Below are 22,362 nucleotides of genomic sequence, written 5' to 3'. Positions count from 1 at the left end.
TTATCTTCCAGTCCAAACCTCCAGTGTCATTGACGCTAATGAAAATCTTTCTATAAAAGTCTTAAAGTTTATTTTCTAAACTCAGTTTGCCACTTACGTACTTTTCTCTCTCAGCTTTCAAAATGCTTGTTAGAAAAAATATTTATTTGCCAACCAATATTATGTATGCTTTTTTTGTGAAAAAAAAGATTTTAAGAATAAGAACAGTTCTCTTAAGAATCACTTGAATCTTGTTCCTCGCTGACAAATTTTTCGGTGACTGCTTTCAGATCCAGAGATATTTTCAAAGCCTTTGGTTTTATTCATGGGCCCATGGAGTGGGGGCAAATCATCAATGATCAACTACTTGTTGGACAATGAGTTCAAAAAAACTGCTCTAAGAACAGGTTTGTGTTATTATGTAAGTAAAATATAGGTGCAAAGGTAAATGCTTCTACTACCCGATCCTTTCAAATTTCTAAAAACTTGCTTTTAAAAATTTATTTTATGGACTTTCAAATTATCGTGGACGGGAAGGACGGTACTTTTTCCTGGTTCTACGAGGCAACTATCAACTTCCGCGTATTGGATGTGTCCAGTGGTATTTTGACCGTTCTCACAAAGTTAACTTCAGCGTCTCTATGCTAAAGTGGAAGACAATATCATAATAACAATAAAATTATTATTCATGGTATTTTCCGGACCCATAGTGTCCCATAGTCCCTTGGGGCGGTCCTAGCCTCTCGTGCCCGTAGACGCCGTAGACGCCAGACAAATATGACACACATACACAAGTATATGAAGGGGGGGGGAGTTTGTTCCCAACATTCAAGGTTTTTACTCCTCGTGGGGAAATCTTAAGAAAATTGAACTCCGTACATGTTATTTTAGCACACTTCAAATCGCAAGTACCTTATTTGAACTCAAAATGTCTTAACTATCCCAAAAGTTGTGCGTGGGGAAAAAGCATTTTACTTTTATTTTTTTGAATTGAACTGAGCCTTTCAAGAAAATCCAGTAATGAAATGCCTTATTCCATTCCTCGATTTCTGCCTGAGGACTAGTATGCTTCAACAATTACAGACACTCTTGAAGGACCTTCTGCGCATATGCATTTTCACATGGAAACCATTGATAATTATTTTCAAAAAATATGTAAGGGACCACACTTCACGCTGATTTTTACATAGGTTTAAATACAGAGATCAGCACTGGAAAAAAAACACATTGGATCTAGAGTCCAGACTCTTGAAAACATCGATAAGAAAAAATACTCTTGATTCAATCAGATTTTTGCTTAAATCAAAAGGAAATCCGCTCAAATTAAGAGGCTTGGTTCTGGATTTAAGCAAAACTCCGATCGAATAAAGAGTACTTTTTCTTGTCGATGTTTTTAAGAGTCTGGACTCTAGATCCAATGTGTTCTTTTCCCAGTGAGGTACTTTAACAGTCAGTTGATCGTACAAGCCTAACTCAGTTCTCAGGATTTTTAAGACTATCTTTTGGAGATAAAAAGAGAACATTGTTGATTTATATACGTACTAAAATTTTGGTCCTCAGGAGCAGAGCCATCTCCAGCATACTTCAATATTCTCATGTGGGGTGAGGAAGAAGCAGTTTTAGATGGAACTCAGCTTGCTGCTGACTGGACGTTCTCTGGATTGCAGAAATTCGGTCAGGGTCTCCTTGATAGACTTCGCGGTCTCAGGTTGCGAAAGCCATTGCTGGAGAAAGTAAGTCTGAGGAAAATTAATGTGATCATTAATACATACCTTAATTATTTGTGAATATTTAGGACCGTTCCTTTCAGTAAAAGCTCGTCAAGACGAAACGTCAGAGGGCCAAAGAAAACAACTTAAGCGGCTTAAAGTCTTAACCGTTTCTACGCTCAACACGAGTTCTAAGTGAAATGCCGACGTAGGCGGTGATAACTGCGCTTATCACGAAATTACAGAAAAATTGTGAACTTCTGAATTGAATCAATAACCCAGAGATATGTCTCCGAAATCTGATCCTTTCGGTTCAAATTCCGAGAAAGTGATAGGATTGAAGTAAAATTGAGTGTAACTTTTGCTCACAGTTTTTTGGAAAAGTAGGTATATGCGAATACTAACGGAACATTACGTAAAGAGTCTTTATTTTTTAGGAAAAATATCACCTAAATACTAAATGAGGGGCTTGGAGGACAAGGCGCATGAGTGCAGTTTTTGAAAAAATTGAGATATTAATGAAATCAAGTAAAACTATTCTTAATGCATATTCTGTGAAAAATTCGCTCCCAAATTCGAATTTTTAAGCATTAAAAATCAGTTTGAATTTGCTTTCTGCCATGAATATCTATGCGATTTTTAAACTTCAAACACATATTTCTCGGAATAGTAAAAACTGCACTTATGCGTCTTGTCCTCCAAGCCCCTCAATTACAGGACGTATTTTATTAACTAGGTACCGAGTTACTATTTTTTGCGCAGTCGTTCATAAGGTACGGAAAGAATGTGCTATGTGAGTGACAAAACCACTCATTACACTCACTTTACCATTTTTAGGACGGCCCACTTTTCTGTTACTTACTCGTTTGTTGAAACTGCGATTGAGTATTGAAGTTAGGCTGGTTTGCTTACTGACAAGCTACTGAAACATTGTGAAATTCGATAGGTAAAATTCGTAAACAAGTATTTTCTTTTTCTAATTAAGGTAAATATTGTGGAGATACCCGGTATTTTGGAAGTACGAAAACAAGTCGAGAGAATGTTTCCTTTCAATGACGCCTGTCAGTGGTTCATTGACAGAGCAGACATCATCTTCTTGATTTACGATCCATCAAAATTAGATGTTGGTCCGGAAACAGAGGCCATCTTAGATCAGCTGAAGGGTCGTGAGTACCAGGTAAGATGCATTTAATATTTTTAAAATAAAAAAATTATAAATAAATAGCAAGACATGGGTCATGTTTAAAAAAAACCCCTTTGTCTAGCATTTAAAAAATGTAAAAAAAATAGTCCTCATAAACTTAGATCACAACGACATTCCTGACGTAGCCTGCTTTTTAATCCTTAGAAGCCCAAGTGGGATTACATTTACCTGACCACCTCTTTTGAGGTAGTTACGGGGCCGGTGCATATTTAGATACAGGTCTACAAATACATCCTAAAAAGAATCAGACATCGATCTGAAAAAAGAACAACAACAGCGAGTGTAAAAACAGCCAAGGTTTGGCCGAGAGACGTTACCGAGCCTCATTTTTAAACTGTTCGCCCAAATCTGAGCAACAACTCATTGGCAACTCAGAGCGAGACATTGCGAGTGTATGCCTCGCGCCTTCAATTTTGCGGACGCAATACGGACATCCATCAAGCACGAATAGTTGTATCCCTGCGCCGTCATCAATGCGCATCCTTCACCTTGCTCTTTTACGTGACTTTTCATTTACATATGAGGAAAATGAGTTTAATACATACATTAAAGCATTGATATTCGCTATCGATCATTAAAAGTAATGTCTATCTGATAAAGGATACAGGTTAGTATTTTCTTTTAGGATAGAGGGTATACTTTCTTATTGGCTCAAAACTAATTTGGAGGATTCGGTATCGGGGGGACATCTATATTTGAGTCTGAGAAATGTGTAAGTTACAAAACGGTGAAATGGTAGTGGGTTTACACCATTTCGCGGGGAAAACAAGGCCAAAAAGCTCCAAACAAATTTTGACTTATATTGAAATTTTTGGAATTTTTTTACTTTGTCTTCCCCAAGAAATGGTATGGACCCAGCACCATTTCGTTGGTGTTATATTCAGATTGGGTCATATCTTGATATTTTTTCTCGTGATGTGTAAGTAAACACAAGAGGCTAAACAAAGTTTCATTAATTTTCAGACAAGGATCATACTAAACAAAGCAGACCAGGTGAAACCAGAGGAACTTATGAGAGTTCAAGGAACTTTGATCTGGAACATCAGTCCACTTATGTCAAGTCCGGAGCCGCCGATCATGTACTCGACCTCTCTCTGGTCTCTTCCTTATGAGGCAGGGACTCCAACGAGACTGCTCTTTGCGCAAGAACGTGCTTTTCTCCAGGACTTGAGGCTAGCTATTGAGAAAAGAGTAGAGAACAAAATTGCTAGTGCACGTCGATTTGCAGTAAGTTGCTTCCGTGTGCTTATTTGATTAATTTACCCAGACAAAGAACTAAATCTAGCTATACTTAATTTTATCAAACAAAAAGTACATTAAGAATGAAAAAAACGGGTGGGAATGCAGAATATTATAAAACATTTCTAGATCTTCTCTGCCGAATGGGTGCGCGTTAGTCGAAACTTTCCAAACTTATTGAACTCGAAGAGCTACAAGGTCAGATTAAGAATGATAATATCATACAGGATGCTTGAAATACTATGCATAATAAATCGAGCGCATTATAGGCCACCGAGGTTAGTTTTTTAATAAGAGATTATCGTGCGTCTTTTGCCGCGACCAACACGAATGAACCTCAACTTCACTTGTGAAGGAAGGAAACTCCGTGTAAAATCAAAGCGGTCATTGAAAGCGAACTTAAGAGTCAATGACTGACACTGAAGTCGAGGTCTACCCAAATTCTCTCTTTCCATTGAATGAGCGACAATCAAGAACTTTTAAAAAAAGTCACATCTTTGTGCGAATTTTTCATTGTGAGCCACACTACTTGATGTACCAAGTATGAAGTCTTTGATTCGAGTAGATTTGGATTTTCAGTGAATACACATTTTGAGTGAGTGTGCAAAGATTAAAAACGCTAATTTATAAATCTTTGATACGATGATACGTTCACTCTATGCTGATCGTCGTTAAATAAAATTAACTAACTAACTAACTCTATTCTTCTGATAGGTGAAATTTTAATATTCGTTAGTACTTTATATCTTATGAAATGATGAAAAATTGAATACAATAAAAATCAAGTAATTAACATTACTATTTTGAGAACCTTAAAAAAGAATATTGTATGTATTTTTTATATTAACCAATTTAAGTTTAATTCTATAAATTTGAATAGAAAAATTATAATTTTCATTTATGGTTTTATGGTTTAAGAATTTCTGGGATTCCACCTTTTCTTGGACTTTTAATTAAATGGTTAGTAGTTAATTATTTTCGATCTTTTCCTTTCAGGTGCGAGTGCGAAATCACGCGAAAATGGTGGACTGTTACCTTACAACCTACTACAATCACAAATCTTTCTTCGGTAACCGCAAGAAAATAGCAGAGGACATCATTGAGCACCCACAAAATTACCATATCTATGAGGGCCTCAGCACGCTGACAAACATTTCTCGTTATGATCTCCCAGATCCGGAAGTGTACCGAGATTTCTTCCGTTTGAACCCTGTCTACGAGTTCCAACGCCTCTCCGACACATGCACGTACTTCAGAGGTTGCCCTATTAATAGGCTCGATGTAGCTATTGCATACGATCTACCCGAACTGGTCGGACGGTACAAGAAAGCAGTCGACTCTGTTCTAGTCCAAACAGCCAAAAAACCAAAAAGTTGAGACTCCGGCTAGAAAAACCGATCAAAGAATTGAAGATACGCAAAAGGTATGAACAAGCAGGTAAACATATTTTCCCTCGTCATCACAAAGAAAGAAGTTCAGTACTTGATAACTGGCAAAATCACTCACAATTTTTTTTTAAAATGTCAAATATAAAAAAATGGAAAAAAGTGGAATAAAAAGTTTAATTTAGCGTGGAAAAATGATAAGAGACTGTTGAGCTACAACATCGGGCAAAGTAATGCTACATTCACCTACAAATGAACACGAAAAGAAATAAAGAAATATTAATCATAGTTTATTCCTGATTCAACACTGAGAAGATCTGTTAATAAGATATTTTTTGTGAGTCTCTTACATTTTTGGATGGTTTCAGTCACTTTGAAGACACAAATGCGGGATCAAAAGCAAATAAAAGAGGGTAAAGATTGATTTTCTCTTATAGACAATCAATCCTTTTACCATAAGTACGTTTTATGAGAGTGACATCACCTTTCGATAAAATTTCTAGTTGAGGTGTAGATTAATATCATAAATTAATTGTAATTCCGACAAAACTGAAAGTGAGGTAAGTGAGCTGCGGTTCTAGAGGTTATAAGTAGGAAAAAAATGTGTATAGGCTACGTAGGGGCTTCATAATTTATTGACATTTGAGACTCAGTATCTTGAAATGTTTTCTTTCCCTTTTGCGTACATCTTTGAAGTTATTATGATCGTCCGATTAAAAAAAAAAACTCTTCAAATGCTTTTTTCTTCTTCAAAATTCTTTCAACTCAAATATTTATTTAATTTTCGATTATTTATTTATTTATTTATTCGTTTTCGATTGTTATAATTTCCATTTAACTAGGATATTTTTTTTCAAATTTTGTTTTAGAACACCGAAATTAAGCTTAGCTGTGATAGATTAACATTGATAAAAATGCCAGTTATGAGACTTAAAAGCACCAAAGCGCATGGATGAAAAATTCAAAATTGTAAAAAATGTATTGTTTCCTTCCAGTTTTACCTAATATCGGAAGTGTGATATCAATTGTTTACCTGAATTTTGGAAACTGAGAAGAGCATCAAGTTGATAGTCATGACTGATAATCTAACAAATAATACATGCCAGTGAGAAATTGATGTCTTGGCAGGTAAACAAAGGGGAAGATTGTTTTATTTTTCTGGAAAAGCAGCATATGTTTTGCCAAAACAGATGAACGATCAAAGATTTCTGGAGCAATTAGGATCAGATATCAAAACATACACGTTCATATATTTTGGTTTGCCAGAGAGAAAACAAAAATTAATTATGCTTTTTGCAAAAAAAAGAGAATGAAATAGGACGTATCCAATCCACTCATTCTCTCTTTTTTGCTCCATTCCCTCTTAAATAATTACCATTAGACCAACAATTTTAATTTCTGTAAAAATAGGTCTATCTACTGCCTTCTATTACTGAACGACCAATGAATGATTAAGCTATTCAAGAGGCAGCTGTAGGCAATTGTAGAAATTGCACTAAACAACTATTGGAATTTCACTTTGAAATTGTGCTCGGATAATTTTCACTAGGTCTACTGAGAAAAATTGCAGTTATTGGCGAAGATCTTTAAAAGTTGGTTCAAATCTTACGTACAATTTTCACTCCTTCAAAGGCTGACAATTTCAAGTGTATCCGTCACGGGACTTTAGACTGCGGTTGAAGGTCGAAATTTTTCTAGAGGAATGCTAATAGATAGTATACGATGGAGAGATTGCTCAAAAAACAGGACTTTCTACTAAGGTTTTAGCACAATTGCGAGCAGTACTTAATCAACTGTTTCCGTGTACAAGATTTGAGGACTCTTATCTTTAACAGATGTGACAGAAAATAACGGATGAAAAAATACCAAATGAAGAGAAAGAGCTGATAAAAAAACAGCCTTCTTTCCATTCAAAAGTATCCTTTCTAATATTCAATTTTAAAAAATTGCAATCTTTTCAGAAATTTTGAAACACATTTTTTAAAATTCTTGCCAAAAGCGGTGTGGCAGTTTATTCATATTCCATCACGGCGCAATTGAGAAGCTGTCAATATAGATAAAAGACACTGAGACCTCAAAGCATCTGTCTGACATCATTTTATTCCAATAACCTGATCTCGAACGAAAACAATTCTGTAAAGGTAAGAGTCCTTTGGGTGAGCAGGATGAACACAAATATGCGGGTTCATTAACTGAGGGTGTCAAACAGCATTTAAAGAAAACGGATCAAATTTCTTAAATTGCTTCATGAGGTTGATTAATAATTGAGAACATTAAGTTCTGATTTCTTACATTACCTAAATTTTGTTACGTGAATTGTTGATTTTTTTGTTATAGTTGTTACGTTGTTTTAAAAAAGCTCGTTTGAGGTATTTTGTAAATATCAAACAAAATTGTTGCACCGTCAATTATAAAAACCTTTCGAATGTAAATAAAATTCAATCATTTTAAACAGGTTGATGTCATTACTATTCCATACACCTTGTAACAGACAAATAATTAGCTCAATCGATGATCCAGCCACAGTTTTTCATTCATTATCTTAGTGAGCTTTCTTCCTTAACTTTTAGACCAGCTAAAAACGAAAGAAATATAAAATACCCATGATTTATTTGGCACAAACAAAATTTATTAAATAAAATTTGGCATTACATAAAAATGTTTCAAGAAAAAATTATCAACATGTAAAGCTAAGGCCTCATTACAGAAGTTAGGTAGAAAACCAAAACGTAAAAATCTGTACAAGAGTTTTGAATATAACTAAATTACATACATGATTCATATTGCTGTAAAAGGGTTTCTTGTTCCCACCTTAAAAACTTGGGATATGCTGATTTCTTTGATGAACTTTATCTTTTCATGACAAAGATATCATGCGGAAATCTTGAAAATATTGCTCTCACATTCTGTTGGCAAACATCTGACTTGAATTATTTTAACGTCTTTTTATTTTTGGACGACCTAAATAGCCGTGGAAATAACGTAGGCGTAAGTCGATCAAGTAAATAATCAATATTTAATTATGAATCTTCAATTCTCAAACATGTCATTTACCAGGTTTTGTTGTTCCATTTATTGTTCATTGGATTATCTTTGGAGAATAAAATTCTAAGAGGGCGAAAAAAAACTAAAAACAAGATTACTCTGCTACTTTGAGAGAAGAAACGTAATGAAAAAACTAAACAGTTAATGAGTGCTCACGATTAATTTTTCTTTAGATAAAATAGGCAAATCAGCTTCAACTGAGTGACCAGAATAATGCGTATATTCCTAACTCATAAATGTAGGTTGACTGGTTCCGTCGAGTCTTATTCCAACGGAGCTACTCATTTTAGGGTGAAAAAAACACAAAAAAACTGAATTTTTCAACTTTAAATTTCTAAGAGAAGTCATGGAATGTGAGAATTTTGAATAACAAGAGATAGGAGAAGAAAAACTTCGAGTAAAGATACCAAGCTTTTGGTAGGCTAGGAAAAATTTAATATTTATGGCATATTTTACGAATGTAATCAATATATAATTACTACATTTTGTAATTGACTAGACTTCACTTTTCTACCATTAAACTTCAATTCAAGATACGGTGACACTTTGCATTGTGTTTCAGTAACATTGAAGAAAATGCGAACGGTCACGAATGTAATTATTATGCAATTGATAAATTGAAATAAAAAAATACGTGCGCAGTGCTTAAAACTGCTTCTATAGTTTTTTTTTAATATACACAAATCGCCAAGAAAAAGACGTAATGTATTACCATTTGAATTGGGCTAGTCAGACATGAAATCATACCTCTAGCTTGAGATTGATTGATTTAGTAACTAAAACAAAAAAAAAATTAAGTCTTTAAAAAATTCTCCACGACCGAGTAATAGAAGCAGCATACAATGATCATCACAGCAAGATATTGCTGCGTTAGCAAACCCACAATAAAATCTTGGAGATAAATGGAAAAATAATAATAAAAACTAGGACACAATTCTTAGTTCAGTGAACTTATGAAAAATTAATTCAAAGCATGATAGATGAGGTAAATGGGCAAAGAAAATATACAAGTTTTCGAATGCACAGGATACGTTTGTAATCCGCCTGTCCCAAAAATCATTTAAATTGATAAATCCTCAGCAGGAGAAACACACAATTCAGACGAAGGAATTTCAACACTTAATGAGAGATAAATTATGCTTGAAAAGAGAAAAAAAATATACAAAAGAAATAAATGGCTGAGGTAAAAAAAATAATAGAAAATATCCACTATAGGATATTGCAAAGCAACATAACTGATTCAACATTTTCCTGAAATGATTGATGAATTTATAAAAAACACTAAATCACGTACTCTCAAGCAGGGTAAAATGTTGAAATGCCACTCGAATATACACAAAAAATAATTAACTGCAAATGAGAAAACACAAAGACTAATGACATACATTATACTCTTCTGGAAAAGAAATATTGAAGAGTCTTTCACTCGATTCCCTATGGACACCTGCATTGAAAAAATTTTGTGCTAGTGTAACCCAGGAGTGCTTAAAGTTCATTTTTGGAGCCAGTCTTCGCATTTTTTGAATTTGCCTTAAAACACTGCTGTGGGCATAAGACACTCCTGCAAGTGTTTCTATTATTCCTTTCCTACTCGTTTCGGTTATAGGACATTTGTCAACGATTTTTAGTCCGCGCACCTGTTATTTCCAGTAATTTACGTCCACGGTGTTTTTCGGCACGGGATTTTTGGTCCACGTGCCAGTTGAGACCCAAATGTAATTAGCCCACAAGTAAATACAAACGACAATAATTGCTCACGACGTTTTTGGATAAAAATGTAAAATGTCTTGGAAGAATGAGGGTTTGCTTGTTCTTTTTTGTTTTGTCTGTTTGGTCCAACGGAGAATAATATATAGTTGAGAGTTTTGGTAAAAATGGGGGAGCGTCAATTCCATGAGACAAAATCCACTAAAACTCTCTACACTTCTTTGGTGTAACAGGACTTAATTATCTTTCAAGAAATTCCCACCTTGTTACACCTGAACCGGATGAACCGCTTTATTTGCCTCAGCTAAAGGCGCTTAGATTTTTCCAGTGTACGGTAAGTATCTTGATTTATTTTGCGAGGAAAGATCTGTACTTTTAAAGGATGCCTGTCATTCTTAATACGTTCAATTTCGTATAATACTGTGCCTCTGTTGTGAAATAGTTGCTTCAGGCGCCGACGCACGACGGGCGGGCAGCCATAGCGCGAGACGCGCATTGGCGCCTACAAACCTAAGTGGATACTTCAAGCATTGTGCAATGCGTGAAGTATCCACTTAGGTTTGTAGGCGCCAGTGAGCCTCTTGCGCTGGCAGCACGCAGCTCCGCTCTCTTAGCCTTTGATATGTATACTCGCATAGTCAGCGTTTTTTAACTCAGGATTTCTCATTTCCATATTGTCAATATAATTTGACATACCGACTAAAATAAAACGCTTGAACCAAGTCACCATTGCTTATTTTACGTGTGGGCGTAAACTACTGGACAAAAAAGGTGCGCGGACAAAAAATCGTTGACAAAATGTCCTGAAACCACTCGTTTTTTGTCCCACTACAGTTCGTTCTACACGTATAATGCCCTACTGATTTATATCCAGAGGAAATTGGTCCTACTTTCGATTAAAACAAGAGTAAATTAAAAAAATATAGCTTAAAATATTGGGGTTGTTTCCTAGTGATCAATATTAGTTGCGAGGTTAGGTCGAGATCTTTTCCCTCTGAACTTCACTCATGTTAAAGTATCAACTTCAATCAGGACAAATGCCCTTCGGAAAAAAGCCAGTGGAACACATCATTCGTAGGACTTACTGTAATGGGACAAAAACGAGCAGGAAAAAAGTATTAAGAAAACTTGCGGTAGAAAGGAAGAATTTAGAAAAAAACAGCACCGTGCACCTGCACCCCTGTAACCTACTTTACTAATTTATATGTTGCAAGGTATGATTGAGATACAGTAAATGGACGGATAGTTGATTGTGAGAGATCCTTTGAAATGAAGTCACTGTACTATAGAATGAAATTGCACAAACAATATGAATTATTGATTACTCAAAATTCGTGAGTACAGGTTTGATTCTTTAGAGACAAATTTTGCAAAGGAAAATTTGGAACAGTAAGCAAGGATTTTCAAACACAACTGTTTTGGAGGAACTGGTAATCATCGTCATGTCTTTAAAAATGTCTTGAGTCTTTACTATGGGAGATCAATACAGTCAACATTGTAGTTAAAGGGGAATGTAAGGATGTCTTTTATACAGAGTCGAAAAGGAGAGACTTCTAGTAAACTTTCAACTTAATTCCATCTAGTAACTGCAAAACTATCTTTGTAGAAGATCTACACTTAAATCAGGGACTAACTGGACCGAATTATACAAAATGGAACCAAATCAAATTTTCGGAAAATTGAATCAGGAGTGTATTGATGTTAACAAGCCGCACATGATTTCCTGTCAAAAAGTCTGGCAAAAATAATTCAAGTGTGAATATGCGCGCTGAACTTCACCTGTAACATCGAGTCTTATGAATGGATAAAACTTTAAACCTCTTCTCCTCGATTCGATCGCGATGTGACTTGGTTCCTTTTGAAGTCGCTTTATGGAAAAAGTTGAGAAACGCGGAATTCATTCCTGATTAAAATCTGAGTTTTAGGTTTCCATGATGTCACAAAACAGTCACAATTTCACCGTTTAAAGAGAGTATGCAGCATGCACTGGAATGGACCAGGGAACAAATGGAATGAGAATGGGAATGGAAGGAAGGATCCAGGAATGAGTTGATCACAATATTACGGAAACATTTTGAAACTGAACAATCATTCTGACAGTTGGTGACACCAAGATTCGAGTTATTCTAACTGGACAACGCAGTTCCTTCGTGTTAAACTCGGTTCGACTGAGTTAACATAGTGCAAATTCACACTTGTTATCCACGACACACAGTGGATCGAGTCGATGGAAAAAGTCGGACATGAAATTTTTGACAAAAATTGTAAAATTTTACGTTTATCTCATCACAATTTTATTAATTTTAAGGGGTACTTCTCGAAGAAAATTTTTCGAGAAAACCTATGAAACTACTTTAAAAACATCAAAATTTCATATTAATAAAGATATATACTTTTGAAGTTCTTAAATCATGTCCGGGCTCTCCTATTGACTCGCTCCAGTGTGCTACACTGCCTTGCTAAGGAAAAACGCCGTATGAGCGTTCAGATGTTGCCAAGTTTCCTCCAATAAAAAACCGAAATTACCGGGAAAATTGCGTTTTTTCCCGAAATTTTTAGACAATTTGTACGCAATTTAATCTAAAATATCTGAAAATTTCGAAGAAAAATATGCATAAATGTTGTCAAAAATGCATGTTTTATCAAGGGAAATTTGGCAACTCTCGAATCTTCATACGGCGTTCTTCCCTAGCACGGCAGTACAAGACGTTTGCGCTGCACTGATTTGGGAGTACATGTTACTCTTTGAAGACTTAGGATGGACGGTGACTTAGGCCAAAGCAACGATAACAGATCCCCCGCGATTATGGTCGATCTGCAGCTTGATCAGGTACAAACTTCACCTTAGATTAAGGTCGGGCTAGACGGAGAGCCTACACTTCGTCCCAGAGGCAAAATTGTTTCTGTTTGACGTGGTAGCGGAACATGTAGCACTTCTTGCAGGTCTTGATGCCGCAGCGGTAGCTGCTGTCGACGAGCTTGCTGCTGGCGGATTTGCAGTACTTGAGCCCGCACGGGTACCAACCTATGCAGAGCTCCAGCTGGCAGGTGCACGGCGCCCACAGCTCCATCGTGTTCATGCACCTCGTGTGCGTTTTATGCTTGCTCGACGACAGGTCGATGTTGTTCGAGTTCGGCAAGTGCTTCACCGCGCTCATGAGGTTGATCAGAGATGCACCTGCAACAGAAACCCCCGTCGGGGCGTTAATTATACGTACAGCCGAAAAAATTGCTCGGTTGCAGAATTGCAAAGTGCCTCGATAGTTGACGGGGTGCTCGCAACTTAAGATTGAAATTATGAATTACAAATGTATTATGTGATGGTGCCATCAACTGCTTTTTCCGAAGAACCACATTAATAATACACTATGGTACACTATGGTAGATCTGATCAATTCTCGCGGATCTTAAGGATTTTGATACAGGTGTTTCCGCTGCTTCCGGAAAGGCTTCGCTTGTCTATACCCACACCTCGTCTCCCCCCTCCCCCCTCCAAAAAAAAAAAAAATAAAAGGCATCTCTTGCTCTAACTAAAACACATTTTTATTGGGGCAGTATTTTACTTAAAGCGTTGTTCTTTTTCGACAAAGGTTTTTTCAAGTTAAATTCTTGCGAATTCAACTTAACATCAGTTTCTTAAAATAAAAAAAGCGTCGTTTTGCAATCATTCAGTTTGAGTCAAAGAACGATAGCAAACCAACGTTTCTCTGATTTAAAAACAGCAAATTTTGTCGACAAAAACGACGCTGTAAGTCAAAATAACTTGACATCTCGAGGAAATTGTTTTGAAATGGCTGTCGATCTTTCCCTTTCCGCTTAGGTACCACTATCTGCCCTCCGAAAATGTCGAATATCCATCAGGACCCTTCCCGCGCAGCTAGGAGTGAGAAACGACTCGTTAGACAAATTGGATTGTTCCACGTTTCGTCGAGATTAGAGGAGCCCTGATCGCCTACGGTGGAGGGAGCAAAAGTGGGGACGGGAAGCGAGGGACGGGGGGGGGATTTTCGCCCGCCGTGAAATTTTAGGGGGTGGGACTCGGAGAGTAATTGAAATTAAAGGGCAGTGGAGTAGAACCCAAACCGTAATCTACCTCGGTGCGAATGTGCTCCCGATGAGCTCTCGCTTACGGCCGTTGGTGCCGTGCATGCTAAAAAGCTTCCGCTCGGAACGATGAATTTGTTGGTGAATCTTACGCTAGATCCACGGAGGACCGTTATGCCTTGCAGCGAACCTGCCCTAAAAGCCAATATGGCCGCAACTTTGTGATAAACTTACAATATTAACCCTGACAAAATGATGATCACTATGGACTATCTAATTACCTTCGATTTTCATTATTCTCGTAAAAATTCACAAACAAGAATAAGAATACATATAACGGAACTGGACTACATTTGCAATTGGCACAAAATTCGCCGTTAAAAACAGTATGCATTAGTTTCCATGCACATAGTGTTTTCTAGAGAGAGAATTTATAGTTCAATTGCAAAATCGTCAATGATCATCTCGTGAAAAAGCATTTTGGCAGATAATGAGAAAAACGTAGGAGTCATTAATTTTTCTTTGCAGCGGGCTGATTGTTGAAATTGGTAGACAAAACGATATACAAAGAAGACAAAAGGGAAATGGAGGGATCCTTTTGGTGGAAGCTGGTGGTTGCAATGGACGAAGGAGGTAGGTAATAGACTAACTAACGGCAACCCGTGAGAGACTAGTCCATAATTTTCCCCCTTAGTCTACAAGAAGCAGCCATTTCAACCGATAGGATCGCTCAATACTCTCTATGTCTTCTTTGTCTTTAGCTTTGTCTATCAATTTCAACAATTAGCCCGCAGATAGATGCTCTGATGGAAGAGCCAAAAAAGATTTCTCATTGGAAAATTTAGTTCAGCTCCTGTTGTGGATGACCGTGCGGTACACCCTCTGAAAAACCGTTGACAAATTTTAAGGAAAATACAATGGTAATAAAGCGGGAATAAATTACATCGGTCCGAATGAATAGTGATGCTCGAGGGCGAGTCGTGAATGACCGATTATCGATAACTTTCTATTCGAAGCTTGGTAAAGAATCGATTATTAAGGTGGTTGTTGTGAAACCCTGTCTATCGATCCTTTTCCGTAGATTTACATGGCAGATCAATCGATACATCGCAAAGCTCGCCGTGGCTACGCCACTGTAAGCGACAGAAACATCAGACGTGAATTGCCAGTGGCCAGGGGAGCAGTTATCCGCGCCCCCCCCCCCGTGTTTCAAAAGTTCTAGAAAAAGAGGACAATTGGCAAAGAATAAAAAAACGTGAGTGAATGACGGGGAAGAGGCAAGCTACATTTTTTTAAAAAATAAACGTTATATGTCCTCATCATTCTATTCCTGTTAAATTAGGTACCCTGTTATATTTTCACAAGCAAAAAAAAAAAGTCAATTGCCCCTTTGGGTTTGGATGAAATGACGCCACATTGTGCAAGGCAAATAATCTTTATTTTTTTGCGACATTATCGTAATCAATTTGAGTTCTTTTTGCCGAAATACTGAGCGAATACACCAAAACTGATATTGAGGAAGCATTTGTGAAGTATAAAAAAGAACATTTAAACTTTTCAAGTTACGATTTGACCTCATTTTTAAGGCATTACACAACGGCATGTATCGGGAACAAAAGCTAAAACAAATCGGGTAAAGCTTGTGACGAATATGCTAATTCGAACCGACCCTCCGGTCTAACAAATCACATTTTTTTCTCTCTTTTTTTACGCGGCAGGCGCAACCATCAAAGCGGCCGTTCGATTTGTAGAGCTTTCGGCGGATTTGCCCGGGTCGCAAAATCCCCTTAAAATAGGAAGGGAGAAAAAGCGAACTGATTTTAATTTGATACCGCCCGGAGTACACCGTGAAGGGGGGGAGGCGGCGAAACAGCGACAAAAATAGGAATGAAATAATAGAGCATTAAATCCCTGACACCCAATAATCTCACACTCACTCGTTTTCGTCCCTCGGCGTTTGCTTGATGTTCGCAGAGTCACTCAAATCAATCGCGAACTTCAATGGCGGCGATGAAGTATAGAATCGTGTATACGTGAGGCCAAATCATTCTTTGAAATTCAATTAAAATTGGGTTTTTCAAGTACTTCTCAGCTAATTTGGCGGCGCCGCATAAATTTCATCCGTAATCTCGCCCTTTTAGACAGCGTTCGCCCGTTCAGAATCATTTCAGCCGCAGTTCACCGTCACGGAAGCGCACCCACACAAAATATCGGGCGGTAGTTTCAAAACTTCGCATTGTACGTATGCATTTGCTTCGTGAACCACAAAATGAAGGGTTCCTTGTGTGTATGAAGCTAGTCCGAGTGAAAAGACCAAGTTCTAAACTGAGCGAAACTTTAATACATTGTCTTTGGCGGATGTATCAGGCCCTCAGTGCCATTACGCATGCGATTACTTATATATGCGCTTTTACCGAAACGTTCCGGGGTTTTTTGGTTACCTCTTGTTTTATTGTGCAGCCTTACCCCAGAGTAAGTTGTTATTTTATTATTTCCCTAAACAAAATTCTGTTTATTTTTTTTCTAAACAGGGGGTGTCTGCTGAAACAGGCTGGCCAAAAATCAATACTTATACAGTGCTTTTCCAGTACATTCCCGAGAAATTCAGTAGTTCCTCAGCGGGAAAACTCAGTACTTTTTCGGTACCTCCAATTGACGAAATGCGAAAAATTTCAAAAATTCAAATTTCCCGCTCAAATTGCGACAAATACAACAAAACATTCCGGGCCTTCTTGTGGAATTTCCGCACTTTTTCAGAACTTCCGGTCCGCCCTTAAAAAATCAGTACTATTTCCGGACTTTTAGACACCTTGCTAAAACTAGTCAATTTACCTGACAATAGTTTCATTCAATATTTCAGGAAGCAAGTTTCAAATGTTTTCTCTGGTTGTACGAACTCGTATTTCTTTTCTCAGCTCTGGGTTGAGTAAGAAACTGCCAAGGGGCTAAGCGAAGCACGAGTGGCGAGGTAAATTTACACTGAATGAAGTAAGTAAATAATTGACAGTAAATGAGTGGAGCACGTGGCCTGGAGCCCTTAGAGCTAGGGGTCCTCGAGGACGCCTGGTTTGCCTGAGGCATCCGATCCGGCGAGAGGCGACACGACGCACGGACGGGACAGTGAGCGTAGACGATAATTGCGATAATCGATTGATAGTCCATTTTAAACTATGGAAAAAGGATTCGATAGGCAGGGTGTTCGCATGTCGAACGCCTTAATACTCGATTCTTTACCATGGGTTTAAATTGGCATAACAATCGATATATCGCAAAGCACGCCACGTCCACTGGACGGGACGCACTCACATGGCTCTCGAGGCTTGATTAAAGTTCTCTGGCCGGATCTATTGTCCCCGTCGTGGACGGCAGGAGACGGAATTCGCGAGAACAATCCCACTTCTGGAATATTTACAGAACTCCCGTCCGCCCTGGGTCCTTGAACGCTCTTCCGAGTCCCGACTCTTCCATGGTGTGTACGTGTCGCCAGACGTCGCGCAGGAATGCACGCCGAGGATCGGCAAGCGATTATCACCGTTCACGAGCCATCGGACAAGGTGCAAAAAGCATTATGATCAAAGGCGGAAAAAGAAATGTCGAAAGGCTCGAATAAACTTCACAAATGTAAAATTTGTTCATTTTTTCGGAAATGATTGAAATTTTGGAAGACAGGAAGCGTTTCAGACGATCTTCCTGTTGACGTGGCAGTATATGCGACCCTAATGAGGTGCTGTACACGAAGGGGGCACAAACGGAAGTTTAGAGAGAAAGGCCCCAACCCCAAATTCTTCGAAGGAATCCACACGAACGTTCTCATCTAAAAAATTAAATTGCCAAGTTAATTTTGGCAATAGATGATGTGGCTTGGTTCCTTTCTGCTAAACGCGGTCAAATTTATAAAAAAAAAAAAAAAAAAAAAAAAAAAAAAAAAAAAAAAAAAAAAAAAAAAAAATTGAATGAAATAGGGTTTGACAAGATCCTCATGTATTTTTAGGAACCGAATGCAATTTTTGTTTTACACGTTACACGTTACACGCTGATGTTTCCTGATGTTGTCAATGATCATTCGTCTAGCGTGAAATGTGGAAAAGAAGTGAGCGAAACACGCACATGACAAACAAGGCTTGTTTCGGTGCACTCTATGCCTCTTTTTACATAACGTAATGAAACATTTATAATAACCACTGATATTCGGGGCCGGATTTAGGGGGTGGCCACATGGGCCGCGGCCCATGGCGGAAAATTTAGGGGGCGGCAAATTTTGCAATTTTTTTAAATGTAGCTATAAAGAAAAATCGGATTCAGAAAAAAATTACAAACGAGAAAAGGTGACCAAATCTCTCATTTCCTGAGAGTATATCAATCTAATTTTGTCGTCTTTCTGTGATACAATAGACAGCACCTTTAATTAGTCGAGTTAAGACTAAGAGATAAACCGAACACGTAATTTGGCCTGGAACGGCACGGCGCAGAGAGCAATGATGACGAGGACTTGAGATGAAAAGGAGAAACCCTCCTTCGGCGCGGCGGCGTCGGCATGTAACACATATTAGCGCCTACAAGACTGCATGAATACTTCACGCATTGCGTCAAACAGTGCGGTCGCTGCGGTCAGCAGCGGGCGGCGTGAAACGCATAGCGCCTACAAGACTGCATGAATACTTCACGCATTGCGTCTTACACAGTGCGTGCACGCCGTGCAGCAGCGGTCGGCGTGAAACGCATAGCGCATACAAGACTGTAAGAATACTTCACGCATTGCGCCAAACACAGTGCAGTCAGCGTGGCGCGGCGGCGGAGTTAAAATTATTAAACTATACATTTATGTTTGTTCTTTCATATATTTTTTCGTTCATTTCATACAAATGGAAGGCCTTGTTCGCACAGAGATAGGTTTACGGAACTTAACTTTCGCGCCAAGTTCCGTGAACTTTTGCCAGTAGTGTTGACAGGGCTTTCGCAAAAAATGTGTCCAACACAAGTAAACGCGTCTTATGCACCCCTCCCCCTTCAGCACGTTCACTTGATGTTTTTATTGATGTTTCAAAATGAATGAGAGGGGGGGGGGGGCAAAATACAGGCGGCCCATGGCGGAAAGTAAGTAAATCCGGCCCTGCTGATATTTGGACGCATTGCTACCAAACAGAACTATGCGCAGGTGGCAAATATGGGGTGCGCTTGTTGGTGCTCGAATTTAAAATACCGCTTTTCTAATTCTTCAAAAGGAATCAGGCCAACTTTTACATTGTTCCTTATCCAGTACCACGAGCACACCCCATCTTTCCCACCCGCACATAATTCTGTTTGGTAGAAATACGTCCATTTAACAGTGTGCCAGGAAAGTTTGTCAAAACTCAATTTTCTTAACTAATACTTCATCGGTTCGTAGACTAAGGTTACTCTGGATCTCGAAAGTAACGTCTTTATCGAATAACACTGTTGGTGCGTTGTGTCAAGGATGTTGGGTTCCTTGAGTATCTCTGCCTTTAAATATCTAGGATTTCCAACTCGCAAAATTTTTCAGAAAAAACCGGCAACGCAATTAATTCAAAGAAGTGCAGTATAACATAATACGAAGTTGAAGTGGGCGACGACGAGGACAGTGAATGTTCTCCAGAGCAGGCTCCTAAAAAGCCTTCAACCCGGTGAAATTCGGTTCACGGTGATTGTTACGGGCCTGTTTCCGAGACTAGAAATAGCGCTTTCTCTAACATCTTTACGAGAAAGTCCTTTAAGTAAACAGGCAGTTGGAAATACTTACGACGTACCTTTCTAGTGGGGCTCTTTTTGTGAGCTAGGGAATGCATGATTAAAATAACGCTTCAACGGAACTTCACGAGGGATTCTCCTCCAATATCGGCAGTCTTCTCTTTGGGAGAGAGATTGAGAGATGAGGGAAAATCACGGTTTTTAATTAAAAGAAAATTTCTACATTATTGCAGGTTTGTTAATCTATATTTTTTTTAATTTCCATGGCGGACATCTAAAACCATTCATTTTGGAACAGCATTTTATATTTTAATTCATCAAATGCTTTTATTTTAATTTACTAATCTCAATGTAAAGAGTACCTTTTTATTTCGCCTGTTCAGACATACATGTAAAATTGAGTAAGCCTGATTGAAAAGATTCAAGAATGCTAGCTTGCATTGCAATTTGGTTGTTTAGAGTCTTCGAAGAAGTTTATTGCTGCGACTTCTTGAGATGGTTTCCTGAAATATCCAAGTATTCAAAACAATTCATGTAAAAGTATAATTTATAGGGTTATAACGTAATTCACCGCGATAATAACACCCTTGGTATCTTCTACCTTACTTTATTTCCAGTTGGGTGACCAATGCAAAAGTTCATCTCACCTATACTGATGAAAGTAAGGTGGAAGAAACCAAGGGTGTCACTACCGCGATGGATGATGTCATAACGGGAATTTTTCAAAGCGCGATTTCTCGGTTAATATTGAACGTAGAAAATTTCTGTTGTGACAGATTTCATTGTTTTTTGCTCAACTACGAGAAGCAATCATTAAAACACGATTCTGTGACTAGCGCAACTGAACCATTCATATGATCAATGGATGCAACAGTAATACTTCTATAATTTCTGTTTATTGAATATGTTTAAACCACCTGACATATTCTGGAATTATAAAGAAGTAGCTGGAAATCTGATGTACTTAATACACCAAATAGCTCCTTTAAAGGATTGAATGTAAACAACAGGATTTTCACGTAAATGAAGTTAAATGGCAACTCAGGGACTCTCCAGGATTAAAGTTGTCCTCGAGCTCAATACACTCCCGAAAGGGATGAAAGGAGCACTACACCTGCCTCTCTTTTAATCAGGGATTTAGCGGTCACGTGCTCGAAAGCGTCCCTCGCGGAACTATTTAAAAGTTTCGTCACGGGAGGGATTCCATTCACGCGTCGTGTTTGACCATGCATCCACCTAACTTCTCCTCGAGAAACTCCCGGAATTCGCCAAGTTCGTTACGCCAAGGCGAGCGGACAGCGGATGAGAAATGTGGAGGGGACGCATTTTGGCGGGTTTGCCGCTATGTATGGAGCTCAGATCATATAAGGTTCCCCGATCGAAAATCAAAAGGCCTGGATATACGCTTTCCGTCCATTTCCGATCAAAATGATAACAAAAATGGCGGTCAAATTTTTGCGGCCCGCAAAAAATGGTAGATGGTGCGCACCAGTCACCATTTGATCGGAAATTGATGGAAATTTGAGCGTGTATCCAGGCCTCTATGGAGTATCAATTAATTGGATGGTTAACAATTAACAACTCTACGACGATGGTGTCATTACACAAATTTTTTCGGTTCCAAAAATTGGTGTAAACTTACTACCGAATAAATGAATGGATTTATGGATTTATCAATCAACAAGAGCTCGTTGAAACCAAAAAGACTGCATTAAAATAAGAGAGGAAAAAGTAAGTTCATTAAATTAAATTTGATCAATTTAGTGATTTCTTGACCAAAAAGAAAACAAATTGAGACAAAAAATGTATCACTAATGGGTTCCACAACCCACTTCTTTTTCTTTCAGCTAGCTTTGCTTATAGAATTGAATTAAAGAATATTACTTCATGACAAAACTGATTCTTTTTAACAGAAAATCTGAAAAATCGAACCGGTTACATTGACACAAACTTTCGGCGAGAATTCTAATGCTTTAAATGTATAAAGTAATTAGCTTTACGTCATATGTCTCACTTTTTACATAAGAACATGAATTTTTTGTATTTTTGTACTTATACATAAAGTTTTCGACATTTTAAAATTAGCAAAAATTGTTTCTTTAATTTTTAAACGTTCGTTAACAATAGGTGAATATTGATTCCTGGAATTTTGATACATGATATTGTGCGCACACTTTGAAAAAGTAGCGTGGGAAAAACGCTTGCCGGCTTACTTTCAGCTTAATCGAAAGTCAAGACTTGATTCAGCTGGACAAGCTTCCGAGGATGAGATATGACAACTCTGCCTTGGATACTATCGTTCGTACATAGCGTCGGTTGAAGGATAGTTCCTGGTGCAAATGTT

At 38.0% G+C, this 22,362-nt stretch overlaps 2 protein-coding genes across 2 annotated transcripts in view; one reads left to right on the top strand and one right to left on the bottom strand.

The window, feature by feature from the left end:
- LOC109030540 (sarcalumenin) overlaps positions 1 to 7,968 on the top strand; it is a 33,677-nt gene extending 25,709 nt beyond the window's left edge. Inside the window, exons 8-12 of the mRNA XM_019041542.2 lie at positions 270 to 386; positions 1,540 to 1,712; positions 2,674 to 2,865; positions 3,856 to 4,119; positions 5,128 to 7,968. Coding sequence (XP_018897087.2) covers positions 270 to 386; positions 1,540 to 1,712; positions 2,674 to 2,865; positions 3,856 to 4,119; positions 5,128 to 5,508 — 1,127 coding nt within the window. The 3' untranslated portion in view covers positions 5,509 to 7,968. The remainder of the gene's footprint in view (positions 1 to 269; positions 387 to 1,539; positions 1,713 to 2,673; positions 2,866 to 3,855; positions 4,120 to 5,127) is intronic.
- Positions 7,969 to 8,123: 155 nt separating this feature from the next.
- oaf (BRICHOS-like domain-containing protein out at first) overlaps positions 8,124 to 22,362 on the bottom strand; it is a 146,010-nt gene continuing 131,771 nt past the window's right edge. The window contains exon 5 of the mRNA XM_019041540.2: positions 8,124 to 13,446. Coding sequence (XP_018897085.2) covers positions 13,142 to 13,446 — 305 coding nt within the window. The 3' untranslated portion in view covers positions 8,124 to 13,141. The remainder of the gene's footprint in view (positions 13,447 to 22,362) is intronic.

Source organism: Bemisia tabaci, chromosome 3, assembly GCF_918797505.1.
Source record: "Bemisia tabaci chromosome 3, PGI_BMITA_v3".
In the NCBI taxonomy this organism is placed as follows: Eukaryota; Metazoa; Arthropoda; class Insecta; order Hemiptera; family Aleyrodidae; genus Bemisia; species Bemisia tabaci.
The sequence above is the reverse complement of the archived record's forward strand: the minus strand, read 5'-3'. Positions and strand labels throughout refer to the sequence as shown.